At 38.7% G+C, this 24,853-nt stretch overlaps 2 protein-coding genes across 5 annotated transcripts; one reads left to right on the top strand and one right to left on the bottom strand.

The window, feature by feature from the left end:
- The first annotated feature begins 284 nt into the window (after window positions 1-284).
- Window positions 285-9,709, top strand: LOC116260324 (uncharacterized). Of its 3 annotated transcripts, XR_004174088.2 has the most exons (11): window positions 285-452; window positions 2,499-2,595; window positions 2,740-3,157; window positions 3,241-3,389; window positions 3,969-4,169; window positions 4,243-4,827; window positions 5,247-5,317; window positions 5,496-5,862; window positions 6,111-6,323; window positions 8,262-8,658; window positions 9,109-9,709. XR_004174088.2 is itself a non-coding variant. In XM_031638572.2 (10 exons), the coding sequence occupies exons 2-10, from the start codon at window positions 2,551-2,553 to the stop codon at window positions 8,592-8,594; spliced, it is 2,382 nt and encodes a 793-aa protein (XP_031494432.1). In that variant the 5' UTR covers window positions 285-452; window positions 2,499-2,550; the 3' UTR covers window positions 8,595-9,498. The 3 variants fall into 3 exon arrangements, 2 of the variants coding, with proteins under 2 accessions (XP_031494432.1, XP_031494440.1); XM_031638572.2 differs by having other exon boundaries at window positions 8,262-9,498; XM_031638580.2 differs by lacking the exon at window positions 285-452 and adding an exon at window positions 461-701 and having other exon boundaries at window positions 8,262-9,498.
- Window positions 9,710-11,645: 1,936 nt separating this feature from the next.
- Window positions 11,646-24,726, bottom strand: LOC116253481 (calcineurin-binding protein 1). Of its 2 annotated transcripts, XM_031628308.2 has the most exons (19): window positions 24,297-24,726; window positions 24,125-24,199; window positions 23,247-23,369; window positions 23,103-23,143; window positions 21,796-22,007; window positions 19,493-21,540; window positions 18,681-18,878; window positions 17,912-18,583; window positions 17,254-17,480; window positions 16,926-17,136; window positions 15,225-15,380; window positions 14,922-15,079; window positions 14,636-14,828; window positions 14,144-14,538; window positions 13,820-14,000; window positions 13,446-13,678; window positions 12,702-13,368; window positions 12,510-12,579; window positions 11,646-12,441 (listed from the first exon to the last, which is right to left on the bottom strand). In XM_031628308.2, exons 1-19 carry the CDS (start codon window positions 24,297-24,299, stop codon window positions 12,212-12,214), a joined length of 6,093 nt encoding a protein of 2,030 aa, XP_031484168.1. In that variant the 5' UTR covers window positions 24,300-24,726; the 3' UTR covers window positions 11,646-12,211. The 2 variants fall into 2 exon arrangements, with proteins under 2 accessions (XP_031484168.1, XP_031484177.1); XM_031628317.2 differs by lacking the exons at window positions 21,796-22,007; window positions 24,125-24,199; window positions 24,297-24,726 and having other exon boundaries at window positions 23,247-23,327.
- Between the last annotated feature and the right edge of the window lie 127 nt (window positions 24,727-24,853).

Below are 24,853 nucleotides of genomic sequence, written 5' to 3' on the forward strand. Positions count from 1 at the left end.
TTAAGATTAGCGTTCACAGAAATCAAACTGATCATTGAGCTTTTGCTGAGAAGATTGAAGGCACTCCCGATTAAACCAGTCCACCCGAACATAAAACGATTGGAGATATTTACACCATAACATTGTCATACAAGAAAAGTTGTCAGCAATTAAACTGTTGGAGCCATTCAAGATCGTGTTTGTTACGCGGATTACTTATCTGCGTTTTGAGCGGGTTTGACTTGTGTGGGCTGCGAATCAAATAGCTGCAAAAACAGTTACGCGATAACTTATGCGGAGACACGTTGTCTTTGTCAAGGACCAAAGAAGGGTCGGTTGGTTTGGATCTATGTCCGTCCACGCCTTCCAAGCCCCCTCGGCTCTCGCCCACTGTTCCGCTCACTGCCCTCTTTGAGCCGACCGGCCGCCGGCCACCTTGGACGGCCCATTACCACCATCCGTGCCGGCGACAGGTAAATCTTTCTCTCTCAAATGTTTTAGTTTGAGCACCCAACCTCCCCTTTTGCCTCTTCTGCTTCTTTCTCGACCCCTCAAGAAGGGAAATTAGTGCCTCTGGAGAGAAGCGTTTTTGTTGGAAGGCCAGTCAATTCGAGGTCGAGTATCGTCGTAGCAATTGGAATCCGTATTCTCATCGGCTCTTATTCGCCTTCCTTTAGCACCGTCGCATCTTCCGTCGTCCTCTACATGGCCCCAACATTGAGGTGCCCCTTTTACAAGTTTTTATCTCCATGAGTTTCTCTCTCTTTTGTCAGACTTCTTCGCGCTTTGATATGGGTATTTTGATATGCCCCTTTTGAGTGATGATTGGGATTTTGTTTTCTCCTTTTTATTGCTGATTTTAGGGTTTCAGCTTACCCCATTACATTTTTTTTATGCTAAACATTATATTTCGTTTATATTTGGTTGTTGATTTAGGGGTCTCATTTGCCCTTTTTAATTGCTGATTTTGGGTTTTCAGCCCAATCAGTGGTCGGGTTTTGTTTTTATAATCTTTCAATGGCCGGTTTTATTTTCACAATCTGACCGGTTGAAGGCACGAACATAGCAGCGTTTTCTCTTAAAACTTTCTTGTGGAGATGTTCGACATGTCGTCGGTATCATTGATAGAGGTTTAGCAGTTTTGGAAGTCTTTGTGTTGTATTTTTGGCATTGGTCAGCCTTTTAGTTTATATTCTTTATCGCTATAGCTGCAGTGGGTTATCCGTGTCTATTTATGTTCCTAGGGATTCACACATTAGAGAGGTACAAACTTGATCTCAGGGAGTTGGACGCATCAGGTGCTTATATGAGTCGAATCTAGTGTACCTGAATTGAATTTCTCGCAGCGACAGTGAGAAATGGTGTGGCCACGGGAACTTTGATATCATGAATGCTTTTACTTTTTGCAAGATCATAAATTACTCATCTTTTGGCTCTCGATGTTAGTATTTAACTGCTGATACATGGTATTAAATTTCCTTATTTTATGTCTCATTGTTTATAAGTACTTTTCTTTGTATTACTGCAAAAAAATGGCAGTTAAAACCAGCATCCACCTTCCCTCTTTCTTTTAGTTGCTAATCAGCAGGTTCTTTTCCAATACACACACTCTCTCCCTGTTGTTCATCTTTCTCCTATTTCTGGTGTTTCATGCTTTGATAGATGGCTTTTTTGCAGTCCTTTTTTCATCTTCATTTGGTGTAGTTTGTTTATATTTTGATTTTATAGAATAAGATGATTAGGCACTTCTCTCCAAGTGTTTTTTTTTTTGAAATGGAGACTCTGATATTAGACCAAACATGGTTTCCTGACATGAATAACCATAAGAACTATATAGAATGTAGACCTGGAACATGCTTTATTGGGCACTGATACTTTTTTGCTCAGTTCCCTATTCTTGGCATAACGAGTCACATCTCAATGGTGATTTTCACAACGAGATCATGTTCTGGGAATTTCTGGTTATGCAACCTGCCAGGGTGTGCAGGGCAGACTGACTTTAGTTCTCGCTTTCATTGTGAGAATTGCCAGAAGAGTCAAGAGTTGTCAAACAGGTAAAGGTGGCTGGAGATTACTGAAGTAGACAACAATAGATAAGGTAGGTGATTGACAGAGGGTTCAACACGAGAACAGAAAGTGAAGCTATTGAAGGTAGAACCAAGTTTTCCACAATGAAGTCCATGATCTTCACACACTAATTATGGCTAAACCACTGAATATCTGAACGTATAATTGCAAGAATACTGATGAAAATTTAGATGGTTAGTCACCAGGTTTAAGGGACAAACATTTCTCTGTGAATGTCTTACAGATCAGGTGCTTTTAATAACTGTTTGGTCGACATCTGTCTATAACCACTTGTAGGAGCTTAGCGTGCAGGCAATCTAATTGTTTTGCTTTCCTTTTCTTAATGTTTTGGAGATATGAAATTTGATTCAGGTTTTTCTGGATGGCATCTGAACAGCCATTCTTTAGTTATTTCTTCTTAACCAACTTATCTCTTTTCTACATGAACTTAGGTGATCCTTGTTGTTCAATAAATGCTGTTTATTGTACTGAATTAACGGAAAGATGCTTTCTGGAGTAAAGTTCATCCCTCAAGGCCAAGTTGAAGATGTAAGTTAACATTTTCATTGAGTCTTTGTTCCTTTCGCATCATGCTTTCCAAACTTTCTTCTTGGACAACTGCTGGTTTGTCTTTTTTTGTCTACTTGTTTTTAGTGAATTGATGATTGTTGCATATTGACTGCATATCTGCAGGCAGAGCATGGTTTGGATATTGATTCTCCTTTGGAAAGAAGGGCAAAATCTAGAAGGAAGGACAGACATGGGAAGAGAAAGAAGAAAAGCCGCCATGACAGCTCGGATGATGATGAACTTGAGAACCTGAAACACAAATCAAGACGCAAAAAGAGTTGGTATTCATCAGAGCCTTCTTCATCCTCTGGAGATGAGAACAGCAGTTTTGAGAGTGAAGGAAGTGATGTCAAGAATAGGAGAAGAAAAAGCAGCAGGCGGAAACGAAGAGACAAGAAAAGTCAAATTGATGTTTCTGGTGAAGAAGCAGATGGCAGACCAAGGAGCAAATCAAAAGGAAAGAAGAAAGAGTATTCTTCAGAAGCTTCTTTATCTGACTCCGGAAGTGGTGAAGAAGGAAAACGCTGTAATGAGCGCAAAGGTGGCTACTAAGTTTATGTTGCACTTGGGAAATGAGTGTGTAATAAATAATACCTTCCATTCATCAGTTCTTGTGCATTGCAGATAGTAAAGGAAAAGGTGCTGATCAAGGCAACAGAGAAAATTATAGAAAAGAGATGGGACTTGAATGGATGCTTAGACCTGCTCACAACCAGGAAGTACAACGGCCTGCCCAACAAATTGATGCTGAAGAGGAGCCTGCTCTTCAAGAGGTGGTTGTTGCCTTCGAAAACTGAGATAGGGTTATGCTTCTTTCTTCAAACATGTCGTGCACACTTAGGTTTGGTTGTTCATGATCTGGCTCTCTGCCCCCTTTCAACTATTTTCATGTTGTTTTTCACAGATTCAACTGTATGAATGGATGCACAATGCCCAAAATTATAAGATTAAGGAAAAAATCCTATGTACAGTTTAAATTTGATAAGATTTTAAGGTCCACGTACTTAGCTTTTTATGCTGACAATTGATACAGTCAAATTTGGACGTTTGATTTTCATCAATTCTTTTGTTAATGCATTTTCAAACATTCCACATTCATCTATGTGGTTAGATTTTTGAAAAAAAAAAGAAAAAAAAAAGATAAAGCAATTAGAGCTACCTGTCACTATATGGTGTGTGTGTGTAAACTATCGTTGATAAAGCCATTTAGTGGTTTATGTTGTTGTCAGATCCACCTAAGTATATGATGGTGTGATGGCTTTGTTAATTTGTCTATGGATAACAATTTTTTATTTCCACTTTGTCCATCTGAATTCTATTATATGACTTATATTTTGGCTTACAATTGACAGGAAAAAAGGCCAAATCCAAGAGAACTAAATCCATACCTTAAGGACAATGGAAGTGGTTATCCTGAAGAAGCATCTGTGGAACCTGATCAGAATCAGTTTAGTTCAGTTCCAGTTGTTGGTGATGGTGGTGCAAGTTGGCGACTGAAAGCCCTAAAACGTGCACAAGAGCAAGCAGCCCGAGAAGGAAGAAAGCTAGATGAGGTTTTATTGACTTGCTGGAATATATGATAACTGTGTTAATTGCTAGCAACTAATCATGTTCTTTTTTCCCCAGGTAGTTGAAGAGCGGTGGGGTTCTCTTGGGAAGATGACAGTTTCGCTTGCACGAAACAGAGCTGCTCCCACTCATGCCCATCTACGTGCAATAAGAGATAGAAAAAGAGGACATAAAGAAAATGATGAACAATACGTGGATGCTGATCATACAAAGAGTCATGATGACAAAGTGCAAAATGAGAAGCGTGATTATCTTAAAGGAATCTCTGTCCGTAATCCAGATATGAGACAGCCTAAAACACATGATTCACTCTCATGGAGGAAGAAGGACCTGTATAAATCTGAAGAACATGCTGAACTAATCTCTTCTGCAGCTTCAGGCTTGAATAAGTTCACGAATGATGGTAGCTTCCTGCAGTCGTTTAATCTTAGACAGCCAAAGGATGCTGAGGTGATTGCCACATCAGCAACTGCAGATACCACGGAAACTGAAAAGCGTGAGCCACATTTTGTCTCTACTAACTTTAATGTTAATCAAGAATACAATTCAACTGGAAGCCACACAATGAGTGCAAATCAGTTAGCAGCAAAAGTATTGCAGCTTCGTATGAAAGGAAAGCATGAAGAGGCAGATGAGCTTTTGGTAAGATGGCTCTTTAGAATCTTTCAACCCTTGGTTATCTTTTATTGGGGGTTCTCCAACGGCATTTGATATTAAAGAAAGGAAAAAAAAATAGTGCTTTATTGCACTGTATAATTGAAGTTAGATTTCATATTTGATGAAAAGGTTATGTGCATGCAGCCCAAGATTCTTCATGCTCAATTATTTGCACAATCACTTGTTATATATATGCACTGTGAAAGTACTCATGCACATTTTCCACTTTTTGGTGCATCACATATCAAATTGCCCCATGTTTCTTTTATTCTAGACAGTTGGAGAGGATGATGGAGTTTGCACAGTGCATGCACACACAGAATGCATTCTTTCCCATGATTGATCATACAAAATTACAAATTACTTCTTTATGTGTTACCAATGTTCTCATGCCTTTGTTTCAGAAAGAGTCTGAGAGAACGGCGGAAATGCAGAAAAAGAATGATAAGAATACTGCCATGAGTAATCCTAACAGGTAAGTCTGGATTACCTTTTCAAATTTGTATTCACATGTTTCCTGGGAAATGCATAGAACATGTTCTAGCCACGAGTAATCCTAACTTCGTGACTCTCGTTCTGTTTCAACACAAATTCTGTTATTCTTCTTCTTATTACCTGATTTGTTTGTGTTTTGTTGCCTCTATGTGGTGTAGATCTGGGTTGACACAAACATCCATTCAACAAAAGAAAGCAGAAGAGAATGTTGACATGCATTTGGCCAAGAAAATCATGCAGAACAAGCAATACAAATCATCTGAGGCGGCAGACAATGAGTATGAATATGATGATGTTTCAGCTACAAAGCCAAAAAAGAACAGAAAGGCAATGCATGGAAATAACATAATTAAGCATGAAAATCTTCAAAGACGGATATTGACACAGCAAGAGCGTTGCCAGTTCTGCTTTGAAAATCCAAGTAGGCCTAGGCATCTAGCCATATCAATAGGAAATTTATCGTATTTAATGTTGCCTCCTTGGAAGCCGCTTGTGGAAGGGCATTGCTGTATTCTGCCGATGCAGGTTTGATTCTTTTATCATTTCTTTCTTTTTTTGTTTTTCTAATTGTATTGTGCAACATACTATCACTTCTGAAATGAGATTAGACTTGGTGAGAGTGTGCTTCCACCAAAACACAGATGTGAGCAGTGGTAATATGGCAGGTGCTTTGTGATCTTAGTGAACATGCCCTTGTACTAGCAATATACTTTCCATTTTTTAGATATCCTACGCAGGTGGAATTCACGATTCTTTTTCCTTTCATTTTGCAGCATGAATCATCCACAAGGAATGTTGATGATGATGTGTGGAATGAATTGCGGAACTTTAAAAAGTGCCTCCTTAGGATGTTTGCTGAACAGGAGAAAGATGTTATATTCCTTGAAACAGCAATGGAATTATCTCGGCAACGTCGCCATTGTTTGGTTGAATGCATTCCTTTACCACATGAAATTGCAAAGGAAGCACCGTTATATTTCAAGAAGGTTTGTTTTATCTTTATTTTCATACAGTTAAGTTTATGGCACCAGCTTGTTGGAAGTAAAGAAGAGGCATTCTATACTTGGACAATCTGAAATGATCATTTACAATTTCAGCTTTGGTTTTTCTTTGAAGGAGAGAAGACTTGTTATGTGCTAATAGTATTTTTGGTGTGGTTGCATTGAGGGGAAAAGTACTAAATGAAGAGAGAGAGAGAGAGAGCAAAAAAAAAAAATAATAATGAGGGTAAATTTGGGAGGTACGGTTCATTTACCACTACCAAGAGAAGAAGTCAGCTCTCATCTGCATTGAATAGTCGTAGGAAAAAATAAGGACATGTTTGAACTATCACAAGAATTTGGGTATCAATCTGGACTATGACGAAAAATAATGTTTGATTTTGTTAACAACCCTATCATTATCAACTTTAGATTTTACATGTACTGTGACTGACAGACACATATTCATGTTTTAGAATCCTGGCAGCTGAACCAAGCCATATAGATGCAAATTCAACTGGCTGAGTAACTGTAATAGAGTGAGGCTTTCACATCATCTGTGGGGTAGTCTGCATCTATCAGATACAGTAAATAGTCTGTCCAAGTTGCATTCCTTTATCCCTCTTCTTGACGGACTAGATAAAGGATTGTTTTATTTCTGACAGTTTTGGATCCATACTCTGGATGAGGATAATGTTTAATAAAATAAAGTTATGTAAATGTGTAGTACGGCCAAAGTCTTTCAAGAGAGGTGTTTATTTAAATATTGTAAGTTCTAGGGTTACTTCTCTCTTCGCGCTTGTAGCAGCTAGGATCTTTACTCATTATTTGTGTGCTTGGTGATTGTCTGTCAACCCCTTGTGATTTAGCAATTGATTGGATTAATAGCAGGAATAGATGGTTTGGTAAGTTTGAATAGCTTTTGAGGGGAAGCAAGGGGACAGATGGCTGGACTGCTAATTCAAAGTTGAACTAGCTCATCTCGGTTACTGGATCTGTATCTTAAATCACTGGTTTTCCTTGGTGCTTTCCTGTCTGCTGCTACCGATTCCTGTTAATTGCATATTTGTTCTTTATATGGGATTATGGCCATTGGGTTTGACACTTTTTCTGTGTGATTCCCGTGTTGCCGTTCGAGGATGCAGACATAGAGATGATTTCTATGGACTGCATCTTTGGTGTGTTAGGAGTCTGTAATACTTTGATTTTTTTTTTGTTTTTGGTATACAATGACATTTTGAACATGCACCGTTAATCTCCTAAATTTTCTTATTTTGTATTGCCAATATAATGTTCTTGGGACTACTAGAGAATGTGTTTGCTAATTATGATATTTTACACATAATATGGTTATTGGGAGTAAATTTGATACAAGGCATACATCACTTGATTAACCTTTGGAAAGCAAGTGTTTCCTTTTCTTTTGTAACATTAAGAAAATGCTTTCTTGTTTATCCAAATCAGATAATGAAGGATCTTCCTCTGGCCTGATGAACTTGGTTCTCTTCTTTTTGGAATTTCACAAGCACTGAGTCGTCTAAAAGATGGTTTTTGATTCCATAAAAGTACTCTTTGTACAGACTTACACTAGATTATCTGTTTGTGTTGAACTAATATTACATGTATGCAAAAGTCTTCACTAGACTGTCCAGCCGTCCTCTCTTGAACTATCGTAACTCTCTTGAACTATCGTAAAACATTCTTTCCATCTTCCATTTTTGGGCGGTAAATGAAATACTGGAATAAATCAGATACAGCAGATGATGTCAGTGTGATTTCTTTGGTATTATAAGTTTGTATATCTGGTTAGGTGGCTGATATCAATACTCAAAGATGCGTTCTTCTGAGTTTATTATTCTGTGTGCTCAATGCTCATCCACATGGTTATTAATTTATTACTTTCTGTCTAGAAAATTCTTTGACCTTGTTGCTGGTTTCTTTTAGGCCATTGATGAAGCAGAAGATGAGTGGAGTCAACACGATGCAAAAAAGTTGATAGATACAAGCTTAAAAGGGGGATTAAGGAATTCTATTCCAAAGAATTTTCCATATTTTCATGTTGAATTTGGTTTGCATAAAGGTTTCGTACATGTTATTGATGATGAGACAAATTTCAAAAGTGGTTTGGGCCTTGATGTCATTCGTGGTATGCTTGAATTGCCTGAAGAGGACATGCATAGGCGACGACAGTATGGATCTCTGGAAACACAGAAGAATGATGTATTGAGATTCTCCCGAGACTGGGCTCGTTTTGACTGGACCAGAGAACTTGACTAGAATAATCAGCTTGGGGTTCAGACTCTGTGTTTGTGGCTCGTACGATTTGACCTGAAATTCCCAGGTGAGCCTGCAATTATATTAGTATACAGGACATGTGCCAAGAATTTCCTCCTTAATTCTTGTGTGGCTTTCAAGTCTTTGTGATGTACTCACAAGTGCATGTCAAGCTGCCCCTGGAATGCATGTCTTTCAATAGTGATGGTATCGGCTTGACAGTGAAAGATTGAGAGCTACATCCTTTATTCGGGCATTATGTTAGACTAATGAGTTTCTACCATGTACATCAGATAGTTGATAAGTCTGCCTGCAATCATACTACATTTTTCTTGTCGCTAAATGAACTGGAGCATTTTTTTTTATAACTCGAATGGACAATAATGAAGCCGTTGGGATGATTTATTTACTGACCCTCAAACGGACATGTATATTAGATTTCTGTGGGGCCTGATCACAAGCCCGGTGCTTTGGTTAGTTTGCTGATTTAGTTTTTGGTCTTGGTCGCCTGCTTCAGATTTGTCGCTGAAAGCTGTATAAACTTCCTTTTGCTATGTGGTTTCTGTCCTTGTGCATTTTTGTTGGTCCACTCGAGAAGCCCAGAAGGAAAGAAGATATAAACATAGAGGTCTATGGAGTCGAATTAACATCCGCAAATGGCTATATATACTTGGAAGGATCGTGAACCTTCCTCTAGCTACAGGTTTAGAGAAGCTTCCGCAGGTTTTTTCTGGAAGGCCAGGTTGGGTACTTGAACTGTGGTTCTTGAAGACACTGCTTATTGGATTGGTGTTGACTCTAGAATGGAGGTAGAACTTTTTCAGTTATTAGTGTTGCTTTGTACCATGGAGTTATGCCTGTAAATTTGCATTCATTGCAGGATGCATACTGCTGATTGATTTTATCATGTCTGACCTATGTAAATGGATTTTCCCATAGTTCCTTAATATCGTTAAGTATATGGATAATTTTTGCAAATGTTAAGAAGGGAGCTGCAGCTTTTTTACGACAAAAAAACGTATGTCATTGGAAAAAGACTTTTTAAGTGTCAATTTTTTTTGCTCACAATTATGAATTTTGATTGTTGACTCTAGAATGGAGGAAGAACTTTTCAGTTATTCGTGTTGCTTTGTACCATTGAGTTATGCCTGTAAATTTGCGTTCGTTCCAGGATTCATACTGCTGTATTGATTCTATTATATCTGACCTATGAAGATGGATTTTATTATGGTTCCTTACGATTGGTAAGTATATGGATAATTTTCGCAAATGTTAAGGGAGCCACAGCTTTTTGACGATAAAAAGGCGTATATGTCATTCGAAAAAGACTCATTTTTTTTTCTCACAATTATGAATTTGATTAGGTTCGAATTTTAGTGTACAAGGCACAATTATACCCCCTCGCCGTTGGTAGATGGATGTGACTGTCATATAGTAGCGAGGAAAATGGAAGTCTTGGAAAGAACAGCTTCAGGTAAAATAGTGAATCGAGCCTAAATCTAGAAATCTTTAATTGCTTAGTTCTCGTTGATTTAAGTGGCTTAATATAAACACTTAAATAAGCACCTGATTTCAAAAAAAGACGCTAATCTAATGGCTAAATATATGATGGCAGAACATGAACATGATTTGGTTGAAGTGTTTCTAGATACTAAAACATGGACAGATGATGGCAATGTTGGTAGCTTAATTGCGATAACGGTGGTGATGGGTCGCCCAAGTACTAACGAAAGGTAGACATGCTTACTCCTGACCGGTGATAACCATAGCATATAATCCTAGTGACTCCCCACGTCCCTTGACAGTATCCTACGCAATGTTTAGGGACGCAAAGCTTCTTTCGTTGGAGGCACTGTTTTCAATCTGTAGATGTAGACATATCTTTCACTGAAGATGTCTTTATCAGAAAACAAGTAAAAGCTAATGGGATTGCGATCATGGGATGAACGTGTTCCTTACCCTAGTTCTGACGACAAGCTGCAGCCAAAGGTTTCACAAGGAAGCCAACACTTACGTTTCCCTTAGAACTTGGAAGATACAATTCAGTTTTCTTCTTAAAATAAATAGCCGTATCAAGTGACCTGACTCGTATATTCAGCAGAAAAGCAAAAGCTTATCATGCTGAGGTAGAAAAAACAATACATCGTCTACTTCGATAATTTTGGCCAAAATTGATTTCCTAGAACTTTTTTTTGTTCCCCTTATAAAGGGCAACGCCTTGAAACAAGTAGTTGATTTGAAACATTAAGATAAGACTAAGATGCGAAAGTTCTTAATGAGTTATATTAGCCAACAAGAGGCTTAAAAACTTGGCCAGGTGGCAGCAATAAGAGTTAGTGCCAGGGTGAAACACTGAGCGCAACTTTCGAGTTCCAAAGAAGGAGAATAAACTCAAGCTTTTATATATATATATATATATATATATATATATATATATATATATGAGTAAACAATGATTCTAGTTAAATAAAATCATCCAACCTTCTAACCAAGACCTTCCATCTATCTGTCAGATGAATGGTTGGGAGGGAGGAAAACAATGAAAAAAAAATGTAAACTAATACTAAATAACGAAAATGTCGATCACTTTTTTCTTTATTTTTTTATTAACCATCACTCGTGTTGGATCGAAAAATTAAATGGCTAGGTGACTCTAAAAAGCTAGTCACCAAACATCAAACCATGACTGTCCATTCGAAAGCATATGGATGACCTAAAAAAAATAAACTAGGGAGCAAGGGAAGCCCCATTGGCTCCCCTCATGGCATCACCAGGCCTGCTGGCGATGGGGGGAGCTGCCAGGGCTGTAGGAGGAGGAAGGGGAAAGGTAGATACAAAGTCACAATATATATATAAAGAGAGAGAGAGAGAGAGAGAGAGAGAGAGAGAGAGAGAGAGAGAGGTAGGGGTGGGGAGGGGAGAGGAGAGGAGATCTGGGCTCTCATGCAGGTTTGATGTCTCCTGGTGTCTATTGAGTTTAGATCACCATTCAATTAATATGTATATATATACCACACACACACACGCATAGACACGAGAGAGAGAGAGAGAACATATTACAATAATTTGCTTCCTGGCTTTACGTGACTAACAACTTTTTCATGGCTCAAATGTATCCGTTCAATATTGGTAAGCAAAACTCCAGGAGGTTTCCGCCGAAAGAGGGGCTCCCACAGTTCAGGAGGCAACAACAAAAAACTGGCATATGAAGGTAACTGGATACATAGAAGAAATTCCCTTCCCCGAAAAGTCCCACGTTACAAATTCTTAGCATGCTATATGGCTGTTAAGGATACTTCTAGAATAATAAAAATTGACAAAGTTGCGTACATGATGGTTTACTGAAGGACGAGTAATTACCTAACAATGTGGAAATGGGTTCTTGAAAAAGCTAGTAGACAAAAATGTAGTGCTATGTGGGAGAATTAAGTAGAACCTATATGCCATACACGGCTCAGCTTCAAGTGTTTCCGTCAGCACAGTGATACTCCAGGGTTCGGATTTACCGGCTTTATCCAAATCCATCAAAGTTCACAAAAGTGAGCGGGAGAACTTTAGAGCTAACTTACATGTTTAACTTGGTTACAGCCCCCGTACGAGATCACCCCACTAGAAGTACTTCAATCTTGCCCTTCCTGAATGTGGCGATCAGCATGAGAATTGTTGCACTGGTGTAATGGAGCACCACTAGATAATGACACTTTCTGAGACTCGTTTGAAATGGAACTTGGGAGAATGTTTGAACAATGCTTTCTATCAGTTTCATGCGAAGTGGCAGGAGCCATCACTGTCGCAGAATTATCCTCAGTTTCACCACCATCTTCCTGATGATTTCTATCTCTACCAGCAACTGTCAAAAGAAACATGTTAGGTTGCAAAAGCACAACAAGAGAGGATGAACCACAATTAGATGAATACCTGATTGAGTGGCTATTGGACATGGTTGTGAAGCAGCTGCTGATGCTGCAGGGCCTTTTTTCAACCTCATCTGGAAAAAAGGCAAGATGTCTTAAAATATACATACAAAAACAACCCTACGTGTTCTGCTAAACTTGCAACACCCTCCAAAACGATAAATACTCCATAGAAGAATGTTGGATAATTTTATACCTTCATATTTTCTTCACAGTGCTTGACAACAGACAGAATGCTTGAATAACGACCATGCATGAGCGCATAAGCCCACAACAGAAGTTTACGAGGAATACTGAGATCAAGAATATCAACGCTAGCCGAAGGAATATACTCCGTTCCAGGCAAGGATGAAGTCTGTGCTGATCGACATGTTGTGGTGTATAGATTGATACCAGAAATATGTGTGCCACAATGGCTATCACGGTAGAAGTTGTAAGCACATCTAAGTAAGGTGGCAGCAGTTTGCATATTTTCTGCCACTGCTTGCTTGACTGGCATGTTCTTTATTTTTGACAATACATGGCTCCTTTTCAGTTCAAGTTCTTTCTGGTGAACTGGGTCTTCAATTGATGAATGCCAAAGTTCACCCTCTTGTATATCGACACAAAGCTGCACATTGTTATCGGAGCAATTAGCCACTTGGGTTTGCTCCATCTGAGATTCACCAGCAGGTGGTGTAATTGAAGCCAAGCTGGAAAGAATAGTGCGACACCATGCTGCAGATGCATGCTTACAAATTTTAGCACAGTTGTTATTTGCCAACTTCGGGTTTTTGAAACGCTTGCGAATTCTTTCATTTATTGCTTCAAGTGTGTCAAGCTTCATATCAGACTCAAATGTGTGTATATACTGGTGAATATAGCTGTAAGAAAATGTGTCAGACTGCAAATTGGTCATGAAAAGGAAAGCAATGGAAATGTCTCTCTTAACTTCACTTACCCATAGAGAGTATTCTCTGAAATACCAGAGCCAGATGGTATAGTCAGTTCAGGTAAGCCGCTTATCTCATTCCACATGCTTCCATTTTCGATAAACACATGGAATAGCCTCTCTAATAAGGTCTCAACAGTCAAGCTAGAACCAGCTGTCTCAGCCTGCTTGATGGAGGAACAGAGTGCTTGGACATACCTTCCGAGGGCAACTGGAACAATGTCTTCAAGACACAAAGAGAACTAAAGAAAACATACCAACTTTAGAAATCTCTACTTTCCACATAATTTTGGCAAGGAATCAACATTACAAGAATGCACATATAACATATTTCCGCAGATAAAAAAACAGAACTAAACAAGAGGACAGGTAAAACTGGTTACCCTTCTGTCTGTGCGAAGAGATGAGTAAGCCCGTTCAAGAGTAGAAAAGTCTCCAGATTTTTCTAACAAATGCAAGTAAAGAAGCGTATATTTTCGAATGCAGGTAATGAATTTGCGAGAGCTTTCAGGCAACCCAAGTTCCAAACTTTTTTTGTTACCAACAGGTCCAGGGGTTCTTCTCCTGGAAAATATCAAGAGACTCATCATTCCACAACATGGATAAAATAGAAACAACGTTCCTATCCAATAGCATAGAGAAAACTTACCTAAGTTTTTGAAACAATCTTCTTAGTCATAGATTTGGCTAACAAGTAAACGACGTACCTTCCCTTTTTCACAGCACCATCTATTTCCCACATATAAATAGTGAAAGCAGACCGAGATGATTTGAAACAAAATGATAGTTCCTCTTTTGCTCGTTGCAGATCTCCACTATTGCCCCTTCTGTAAAACCCTTGTGCAAGCATATACCTTGCTTTATGGAAATGTTTGAGTTCACCTTCAACACAGACTTCAAGAGCTGATAGGCAGTCAGCATATAGAGTTTCCCATGCCTCTTCTAGCTTTTGCAACTCTATCTGCCTTTCCCCTTTTCCTGGATTTGTTTGTGCAGTCCTGTCCTTTTCATCCATTGATGGTTGATGACCTGGATCTACTTCGCCTATTAGGCTGAAGACAGAATCTTTCACTGACTTATGAAGAGCATGTTCAGCAACGACCTGAGCATTATACCACAATGGATCAGAGCATAAAGTACGAATAATTGCTATCAACCAACACACGCACACACAGATTCAGCAAAATCAAAACACCTACCTGAAGAGTGTGCAAGTCATGTTTTCCGGAAACACTTAGTAGCTTCAAACGAGATGCGTGAGTCCTGTATACGGCATCTACAGCCAAAGGATTAACGCTGGATGCCTTACTATAATATGAAAATGCCTTTTCACATGGATATCTTAGCTTTTCACAGAGCTTTCCAAGGTAGAGGGCATGCGACCAATCTGGCCTACAAAAAAGAAAGTATCTTGCACATGAAACTTGGTAAACTCGACTTGTTTAGATTTGAAATACACAACTGAATGGAAAACCATGAAATTACTTCATAGCAAAAGCTTTCTCAAAGTGCTTCATTGCGTTCTTGCAGAACATGGTCCAAGTTGCATCCTTTGTTGGTAAAACAACTCTTTGATCATAAAATGGCACAACATTCTGAAGGCTGTCATAATACACGAGAGCTAACAACTCATGTATCTGGCCCTGAATAAACAGAATTAAAGGCATCAAAGTGTATCAAGAGCCTGCTACTGTGATTTGAGCCAAGCACAAAAATTACATAATATTGGCTTCAACAACTAAATGTACTTAAAACTTCTAAACTTCTATTATGCAGGACTATAAGAACCTGCTGAGTTGGAGTTCTAGCAAGAGCAAGACTCATCAATGAGCACCGTCTGCTCCTCCTCCTGCTGGCCTCCACTCTCTGTGATAATATAGGTTGCTTTCTCCATTCTCGAACATTAATATGTTTGCTTCCATCATTCAGCATCAGGTCTACTTCCTGTGACAAATTAAAGTAACAAATTCGTTGTAAATGGAAAATGGTGAACATAAATGCTGTTGCAAGCATGAGCAATCAAATCAAATTGATTATGTTATAATTAGTGAGACAAAGATGTAGACTTTTTTAAGTTTCAGAATGGCATATATATATATATATATATATATATAAAGAGAGAGAGAGAGAAGTCATGGAGCAAGCATGCAACCTCTGATCTAAAACGGTGGACCACAGAAAACTTGTAGAACTTTTGACGGCCATTAAAGTCCATTTTGCAGCATACGTTGCATGAATTGAATTCCCCGTTCAAGTACCTATCAACACCATTTGGAAAACAGTGTTCATCTGCATGCATACACAGGGGGGGGGGAAAAATCCAATTGAAAACTCAGACCAAAATCTAGATGCAAGCCAAAATTATATCTCCTCTACAAATCATTTTCAGTTTGCTCATTAAATCATTTTGCAATAGTGTTGGTACACGTTGAATAGCTTTCTATTGATTCAGCCCCTTTCTCCTCCTCTTGATCATATCAACTTATCCTCCCATCTCTCTCTCTCCTCATTTCCTTCTTCTTTCATCTCTTCATTTTTTCGGTTCATGTGATTAAACAATGTTATCACACTTGGGTTAGGAACTTAGGCTTAGGCCTATAGCCACAAACATTGCGATATTTTCAAAAAAACCCGGATATTAACAAAAAAAGTGAAAAGAAGGGGAAAAATTCGTGATTTTCGAAAAAAAATGTTGAAAATCAATTTATCACATTTTTTTGCGATTTTTTCATTTATTTTTTATTTCATCTTCTGTTTTCATTTTTTTCAACTTCTATTTCATTGTTTTATTTCCTCTTGTTTTAGGTATTTAACGTGACCTCCTATATGCAATACAATGCTTATTACTTTATTATTTTTATCATTTTAGCTTGTTTTTTTTTTTCGTCTTCTTATTAGTTTCTCACTTATTGTACTTTTACCTAACATTTTAATTTTATATTTTTTTAACTTCCGAGATTTTCCCAAAAAAATAACTTTGCAGACAAATACCTGAGAAAAACCTCACGGATAAAACCTGAGAAAGATATTTATGGCTATGGTTGGGCCTGAGTATTCCATTTCATTGGATTTAGAAACCTACTTCCAATGGGACTAGAAAAAAACTGGCTGTGGATCTAGGGACCAGTACAATCAGTTTTGAACTCTGGATCCTATCAAAGCAGATCTGAAGGAAGCTGTATAGCCAGCTCTGGAACCAGTCAAGGTAGATATAGATTTAGTGCTATGAAGGCTATGCCTATTCAGCTTAAACAAAACCTGGTGCAACCAGGTTGGTGTTTGACTAGACCAAATCCAAGCTCTATGCACAGTCTAAAACACTGGATCTATAAATGGAAATACAATAATAACAGGCATAACTACATCAACAATTTTGCAAAATGCTATAGCCCTTGAAAAACATCATGAGCAGCTAGAAGATGAAAACATTGAAAAATACAAAATGCTAGGGGAGGTACTTGAAACTAGATTCTCAGTAAAATGCATTACCTCATCATAGATGTTTGCAAGACGCTGCCAGCTCTCAAACCGCAAAGGATTATATAACAAATCAAACTTGAAAAGTTTTGCATTTTGATCAATGAATGCTTCCCCTTCCTTGGTAAGTACAAAACCAGGCCACTTATCAGTTGCATTCATATCTTCAGCTTGAGCTAGGAAGAAATACAAGTTGCTGTACACCTCCAAATATGGTTCAGACCTGCAAGTTTTTTGATGAAGAAACCAAATATTTGAATTTTGAAGCAACAAAGCCTGAATTCAAAGAACTAGAGAACAGTTTGACATGGGACTTGGCAAGGACCATACAATAAAATACCTCATTGTAATGTTGGCCTCAGGTCCCCTCCCACCAGGAAAAATCAGATTGATAACAGATTCAAGCATCTCGCCAGGTCCTGCCATCTCAGAGAGCTTGTCTTCACATACATCAGAACTGTCCAAGAACTTATCTACCGAACATTCTCTCATTATTTCTTCAGGTGGCTGTGGGAAGTGTTTGCGGATAGCCCTTAATACTCTCCGGAGCTTTACCAAACCAGCTCTCTGTCATATAAGAGAAAGCCATCTATGACCTCAGTGATCATATAGATCAACTAGATTTCCCCTTTTTTCTCAAATGTATCAAAATGGTCGGGGTAACGTTTTTTTGTTTGTTTGTTTAGGGGGGAGGGTGGGGTTGTTGTTGGGGGCATAAATCTAGTGATGAATTTTCTTAAGGGATCCTTTCCTAAAAAAACATTTGAATTACAAATAAAGTGAAGTATGGAAAATTTGACCTTCTAAAAGGGAAACTAAAAATACAAGGAAAATAAGTAAGATTTTAGCTAGCATTTGAAAGACAAAAGGTTTATTTCCTCAAAATCCACATATACAAGCTATACCCTAAAAACCAATGCAATCATTTTTTAGGATAATGGTGGGAAGCATTTACTGCATCTTCACAAGCAAAGTTAACATAGAAAATGTTTACTAACCGATGAAGCCTTTGCATATGGCAGAAGATAGCGAAAGACATCAGCACATTGCTCCTTTGTTTGGTAATCCCCACGGTTAGTGTTTCTATGTACTGCTAGGTCATCATCGCCTGCTGATTCTGTACCAGATTTAAGATTCAAACCATATAAACAGAAAAAGCTCTGGTCTAGAGCATTATCTATTCCTAACTCCACTTTTTGATTCTCCACTTCAAAAGAATGCTTCTCACCATCGGAAGTACCATTTTTCCTGACTTTCATGTGCTGAGAATCTGACTTTCTATCAAACCCTTCTTTTCCACTTTCCAGGCCCTCCTCATCCTTCTCTGCTGTTTCATGAAACAAAGTTCTCTCTGGAATTACTTCGTCAAAAGAATCCTTATCAACAAAACTACTCTCATCCTTCTCTAGTACAGTCAATTCTGTTTCAACACAGGTGTTTGCCTCTAAACCTGTCTCACATAGTGAGATATTGGACAAGGATTCAACGTTCTCCTTTGTCTCTAGTGCATTATTTGGCAAGTTCTGAGCAGATTTTAGCTTCACATCTAAGGCCAAGAGATGCCTAATGGCTAGCTTAAGAAACATCCCTTCTTCTCCTTCACTATCTTTGCCAGCACAGCAGAGGCCATATTCAGCTAAAAGATCATGCATTGTCACAATCAAATCAACCTGTAGTTTCAGATAGGAGACAAAAAGAAGATGATAATTAACTAAATTTTACACATATCCGGGTCAGTTAAATACTATCATAAAGACATAAACTCACTTGGGTCTTCACAGGGATACTAGTAGTAGCATGTTGGAGTTTACAGAAAGCCATTGCTGCATCAACAAAACAATTGCTCTCTAGATGTCCCATACAAACAGGCTTATGACGAAGAAATTCCCTCGCCATATTTGACATAACTATCAAGAGAACATTCTGAATCTGTGCAACTGTGCCCATGGGAATGGTGAAGCCATCCTGCATAAATGAAAAATTGAGTTGCTATGCACATAAGGACAAGGAAGGAGATGTGATGGAAGAAGAACCAATAGTAGATATAGAGATTATGTAGACGAAATACCAAGAAGCACATGAACACAGAAGGCGCACTTGTCCAACGTGCATATTACTTGTCAATAAATATCAAACAATGACATGGACATGGAATGAGGATTTGAGTATGAAAAAGAAATAGATCAGGATTTCCTCTAATCAGAAACATAAATCATAGAAAGAACTGTAACTTGCATTGGTACAGAAACCACCTTAAAGAAGCTAGCTCAATCTCACCAAGACAACATAGTAAAACAGACCCCCATTCTTTAGCATTAGTAAACAAGGTATGAGGACTGAAGTTTAAATATCACAAAGAATCTTTACGGAAGTATCAGATAAACCTTTTCGAGTTGGAATATGCTTTTGTAGCATCCCAGTTTCAGGCTAGGTAGGGGAAAAAAACAAAAGGTCACTGTCCCTATAGAAAAAGCTATGCCTGTTGAACAGAAAAAGTGTTCCCATTAAACAGAATTCATCGTAGGAGCACATGCCACCTAAACTGCCTTTCAAGTTACCAGAAGACACGAAACACTTACAAGTTTTCCATTTTCATCAATTGAATCTCCTAATTGTGATGCACATAGGGCTATTTCTCTCACTTCCTCAGCGACCAGGCTTTTCAAATATTTACCTTTCTTCTCTGCAGCTTCCAATTCCAAACTTGCAGAAGACAGATTCATAATAGACTTCCTGGGATGGGAAGCATTTGATAAAAGTAGTTCTGCTACTTCAGCAATGGTAGTAAGGATTTGCAGTTTACGCCAGTGACAATTCAAGTAGTCCTCTGTCCTCAACTTTTTTTCCTTTTCATAAGATGAAATGAGAAAATCTAGGGCAGATAACTCAACTGAGGACAGCCCCTTTTGTTCATTGTAAGAACCAAATAGAACATCAAGATAAGTATCTTTACTGCAGAGAACAAGAGGAGAAAGTGCTCTCACACAGTCATCGTGCATTCCAGTGTCAATCATTTCACCACTTCTACTCAATATGTGCTCAATTTTTAACAAACTTATTTCATAGAGAATTCTTTTAATGGAAAGATATCTAACGACCCTGCAGTGAGGCAGCGGGACAATGCAAGAAGGATTAACCATGTCTGCATTGATAAAGAAGGATAATGCCTTATCAAACTCTTCACGTGCTTTTGCCTTGTTATCAGAGGTTGACAATCTACCACTTAACCAATGGAAACGAATCTGAAAGGAACACCTAGAGGGTAAGACAGAATGGTTTGTGACAAGTTGTCCACTAGTCGAATCATCTGCTTGTAAGGAACTTCTGTCCCTGAAACTCTCTCCTTCAAGCTTCATTTCATCCTGCTCCCACTGCATGGGATGGTTTAAGTCATATTGAGAAACGAGATCTGGATCAGATAAACATGGATTCAGAGGCTCGGCATAATCCAAAGTAACAACTTCAACGACTTTACAGAGATGGTATGATGCCTCTGAGAAGAATGCCAACAGTTGGGATTCAAGTGCTGAATATGATCCAATGTCATAGTATAGCTCAGCCAAAAAAAGGCTGCAATAAGGTGTTCTATCCTGAGTCCAGTTTCTAGTTAACTTTTCCAGCTCCAGTAACCTTAAGAAGCATTCCTGATAAGGCAGGCCTTTGCTGGCAATACGCTCCAGGAGTAGATGACCTACATGACAAGCACCATAATTGTTTGATACCTCCATTACAAAACTATTGACATAACTGTCTTCCATAGTAGATAGAGGAAAATCAGAGTCTGTAACAAAATATCTTATGGCAGAAACTTTTTCCATGCCTCGTCCATCAACAATAAATGGTTCAAGCAATTGAGCTAGAACTTCTGCTTGATCCCTGGAACCCGTGCATTCCTCTTTCTCAGGTTTGCGATTTCTGAGCCTTTCTAAGCGAGTACTTCGTCTTTCATGTGGGTGATCCTCGTCAACAGAAACCTCCTTGTCTTTTACACCACTTGACCTGTCAGATCCACAATCACTAAGAGACAGCATATCGGATGCTGAAACTCTTCTCTCTGTGTTTGCAGACCCAGATTCCACATCTGGAACTGTTTCTGAAATAGACGGTAGAACAATTTTTAGTTTTGCCCCTGAATATTTCCCCAGCTCCACTGTAGAACACTCTTCTTCTTTCTTTATATCACTGATATCTGTACTGCTAATAAAAAACTTAGAATGGGAACTGGACCTTTCATTAGATTGATCATCTTTACTACATGAACCACTGGCATCAGAATTACCTTCAACAACTGGACCCAGAATTTTAATGATTACCTCCATAAGGCTAATCCAGGATGCTTCAGACAAATGAACTTCCAAATAAGTTTTAAGCCTTTTTGGTGCACTGTCATCATCGCCATCAGATACTCTTCTCCTTTTTAGAAATTTCAGCCGGACATGCTTAGGCTCCAGTTTGTCTATACCCCGTGGAGCAAATGGGATTGGTTCTGCTTCTTCCAAGACTTTTTTCACCTCCAAAGCTCGAGAGTGTGATGGCCAATGACGTAATATCAACTCAGCAACAGAAAGACAAGAAACCTCATCTCTGATAGCAATAAGCACTTCCAACAGTTTCTCCATGCAATTCCCTGCATAAGGAAGAAGCATAAAGAAGGTTTAGAGTGACCAAATCTTCAAATATTACCATGAAACTTTCAGCTATGGTGTAAATAATGAATATTATCACTTCAACCATACAAAAATTTCAATTGAGTGAACCAGCTAAAGAATGCCATAAAACAAAGTATCATCATTTTACGATAAAGATAGCTGAAAAGTAAAAACTATTAATTGTAGAATAGTTTATTAACAAGAAAGGTTCACTGAATCCATAGGCTACATACAGTTGTTTGGGCTACAAAGAAGCCCTTGTTCAAATGCCCATCTTGAGATACTTAGTAAACCCATGTTGCATGACAAAGTACCCAACTTATTCCAGACAACTGAATCCTTTGCATCGATTTCCACAGCTTCTAAATAGCACTGTATGGCACTCTCATAATGCAGAGACCCTTGCTGAAGGAAAACAGTAGCTAAATTTTTTAAAGCCAAAAACCTGCAGAAGGAGAAGCAATTCATTGCCCAGCAGAGTAGAGGTCCAGAAAAAAAATATGACTTCAGAAGAATAGCCAACACATCCAGCTAAGTGCAACAAGGCCAAAAGAGGTCCAGATGGCCATTGCTTCAGAAAAATAGACAAGGCCAAAAAAGATCCAGATGGCCATTGCTTCAGAAAAATAGACAAGTTTCACAAACGAAATATAACCTAAAGGATTTCACCTATGCCAAACGAATGAACAAATCATCACCTTCACAGAAACTATATTTTCCAAGATGAAACACTAACCAAACATCTTTAAGTTATTAGCATCTCAGCTTCTAATACATTCTCATATTAGTAGTCATTTCTACTGTAAATTTCTTTTAGAAGAAGCAAATGCCCTTTAAGTACTCTTCTTCAAATTGCTAGCTGTTGATGAAAAAGTATGATTCTGTCTCCTGGAAGCCAATTGATTAAAAAAGTGCATTTCTGTCGTAACATCCTTCCATCCAATTAATTCAGGCTTTTCATCACCATCTTATTCCAATTTTAAGTTCTGGACTCTCATGAAGATTGAAATCTAAAGAAGGATTTCATAAATTCTTCTGCTCCTTTAAATCACCTGTATATGTTCTCGTCTGAAGGCTCAAAAAGTTGTCTCTTCCATGGGTTTACGTTGATTCAACTTCACTTGCATCTGTTTACTTTCTCCTAGACTAATTTGCTTGCAAGCATGAAATGGTCCATCACCCTATTTTTAGTGCTGCACAGTTGCCTCACCTCACCTTCTTTTTCAGATCGTTACATTTCGACCACTAGAATTCTAGTTGGAAAGCATCGTCAAGTCAAGTTGCACTTAGGTTGAAAAGCACACCTCAGTATCTTCTACAAGCAAACTCCCTCAAGCCAGGGAACTAAAGTACATACATATATGTGTCGGCATTTAACATCAGATGAAGTTATAAATACATAATACTAGAGAAGATCGTAAATAAGCACCAGGTGGGTTATATCTGGTTAATAGCCAAAAGACATCATTGCAAGCCAAGAAGCGTGTAGAAAGAAGAAACCAGAAGATGACCCAAAAAAAAAAAAGCAAAGAAGACATACCTCAGTTGTAACAGATGGCATTCTCTGGTACTACTACCAACCTGACAAAAAGCAGAATAGTTAACCAGGGAGAAGGAAGAAAATGAGAGGCCTGGAATGGAAGGATAAAAAATGTATTCCACAAGGAGCACTTTCAGGACATACCTGAGCACTAGATATAATAAGAGGATCACGTAGAACAGATTCAAAAAGTTCTTGAGCTTTTGAGTATTCTTTAGCTTGCAGCCTCAAAAGGCCTTCATGATACGTTTGAGAAAGGTGAAACTCCTGAAATAAGCCATGTACTAGGTCACAACCCATAAATCAAGAATGCTTTCAACCACGAAGAATGCAAAGGGGGGCAACAAGTTAAACAACCAACAAATCATTAAGTCACAGAACAAGTAGCAATATATGAAAAACTACACTCTTAACATCGAAAAGCATTGTATTGTGTGCTCAAAGGCATGTCAAGGTCTTATTGGAAGCAAACCGTCAATGACGGAGATGATTTCAGCACACCCAGAGACGAACCAGTAGCATGGAATTCCGAAACGAACTAGAATTACACAAGTAGAAAAACCAGGGGTTGCTCGACTGCCTGACCATGTGGAGCTCATTCACATGATTTTTCATGAATGCACTGTTTTAGTGTAAATGTTCCGATACTACTTTGAGGAGATGGATACAGGTCAATTATGCTTAACTTTGGTCGGACCACCTACTGTGCATCTCCAACGAGACTAAACGGCCACCGAGTTCATTGATCATCACCGCCCAATTGTGTTCGAAAGCAGACAAATATTAAGGAAAAAATCCGAAAAATCAAACCCCAGCACTGAAATGCAAGGATAAAAGATGGTGATATAACGATAGGCGCTACAAAGCTGAAATTGCCGTGAATTTCTCAATCTATAACACGACGGCGTTAATCAATACAAAGCTATCAAAAGATAACCTTCTTCAGCAAAATTCTTACAAGGGGCGAGGAATTCAGAACGAGAGAGAGAGAGAGAGAGAGAGAGAGAGAGAGAGAGACTTGCCTGTGCTTCCTTGGTGGGAGCCAACGGCTCCCATTGTCCGGCGGAGTCCGTGTCATTGATGGCGGCAATGGAAAACTGTAACAAAAACCGAGGGGAAAAAAAGGAAGATGAAAACAGAAGTGACAAAAAGAGAGAGTCGACCAGATCAAAGAAAAAGGCCTCGGCGACTCACCATCGTTTTGGCCTTTGCCAAGATACCACCCACCAAATGGAGAAGACCATGCGCTCTCTGCGAACGGCAACACTACAGTTCCCACGAGGAGTCAAACCGCGAGACGGGGAGAGGCGAGAGAGGGACTGAAGGAAGGAAAGAGATCTCAATATCAAGATTTTGTTTTGATCATTCACAAAAAGGATTTTCGTTCACTTTAACGTTGGTACAGTCCCCCTGTGACGAGGTTCATCTCGTAGAATCCAAACCCAGTAATTTGGGATGGATCCAACCGAGTGGAAACCCCTAAATTGGGATAAATCCAACCGACTCGGATTGTCTTCAAATCTGTTCCTCGAATTCAGTATGAGAGGACCAACGGACCAAGAACTTGTAAATGGGAATTCCTAAGGCCATGAACCAACTGAGCACCGGTGGAAGTCTTGCAGTTTCCAGTTGAATAGATCTGTGCTGACCTGAATCTGAGTCCGAAGTAGGTTAGTTTAGGTGATCTTGCACTTTAGAAGGTGTTTGCTGAAGAGGGAACAGATCTTCTTGTAATACATGTTTATATAACC

This window comes from Nymphaea colorata, chromosome 1 (genome assembly GCF_008831285.2).
Source record: "Nymphaea colorata isolate Beijing-Zhang1983 chromosome 1, ASM883128v2, whole genome shotgun sequence".
In the NCBI taxonomy this organism is placed as follows: Eukaryota; Viridiplantae; Streptophyta; class Magnoliopsida; order Nymphaeales; family Nymphaeaceae; genus Nymphaea; species Nymphaea colorata.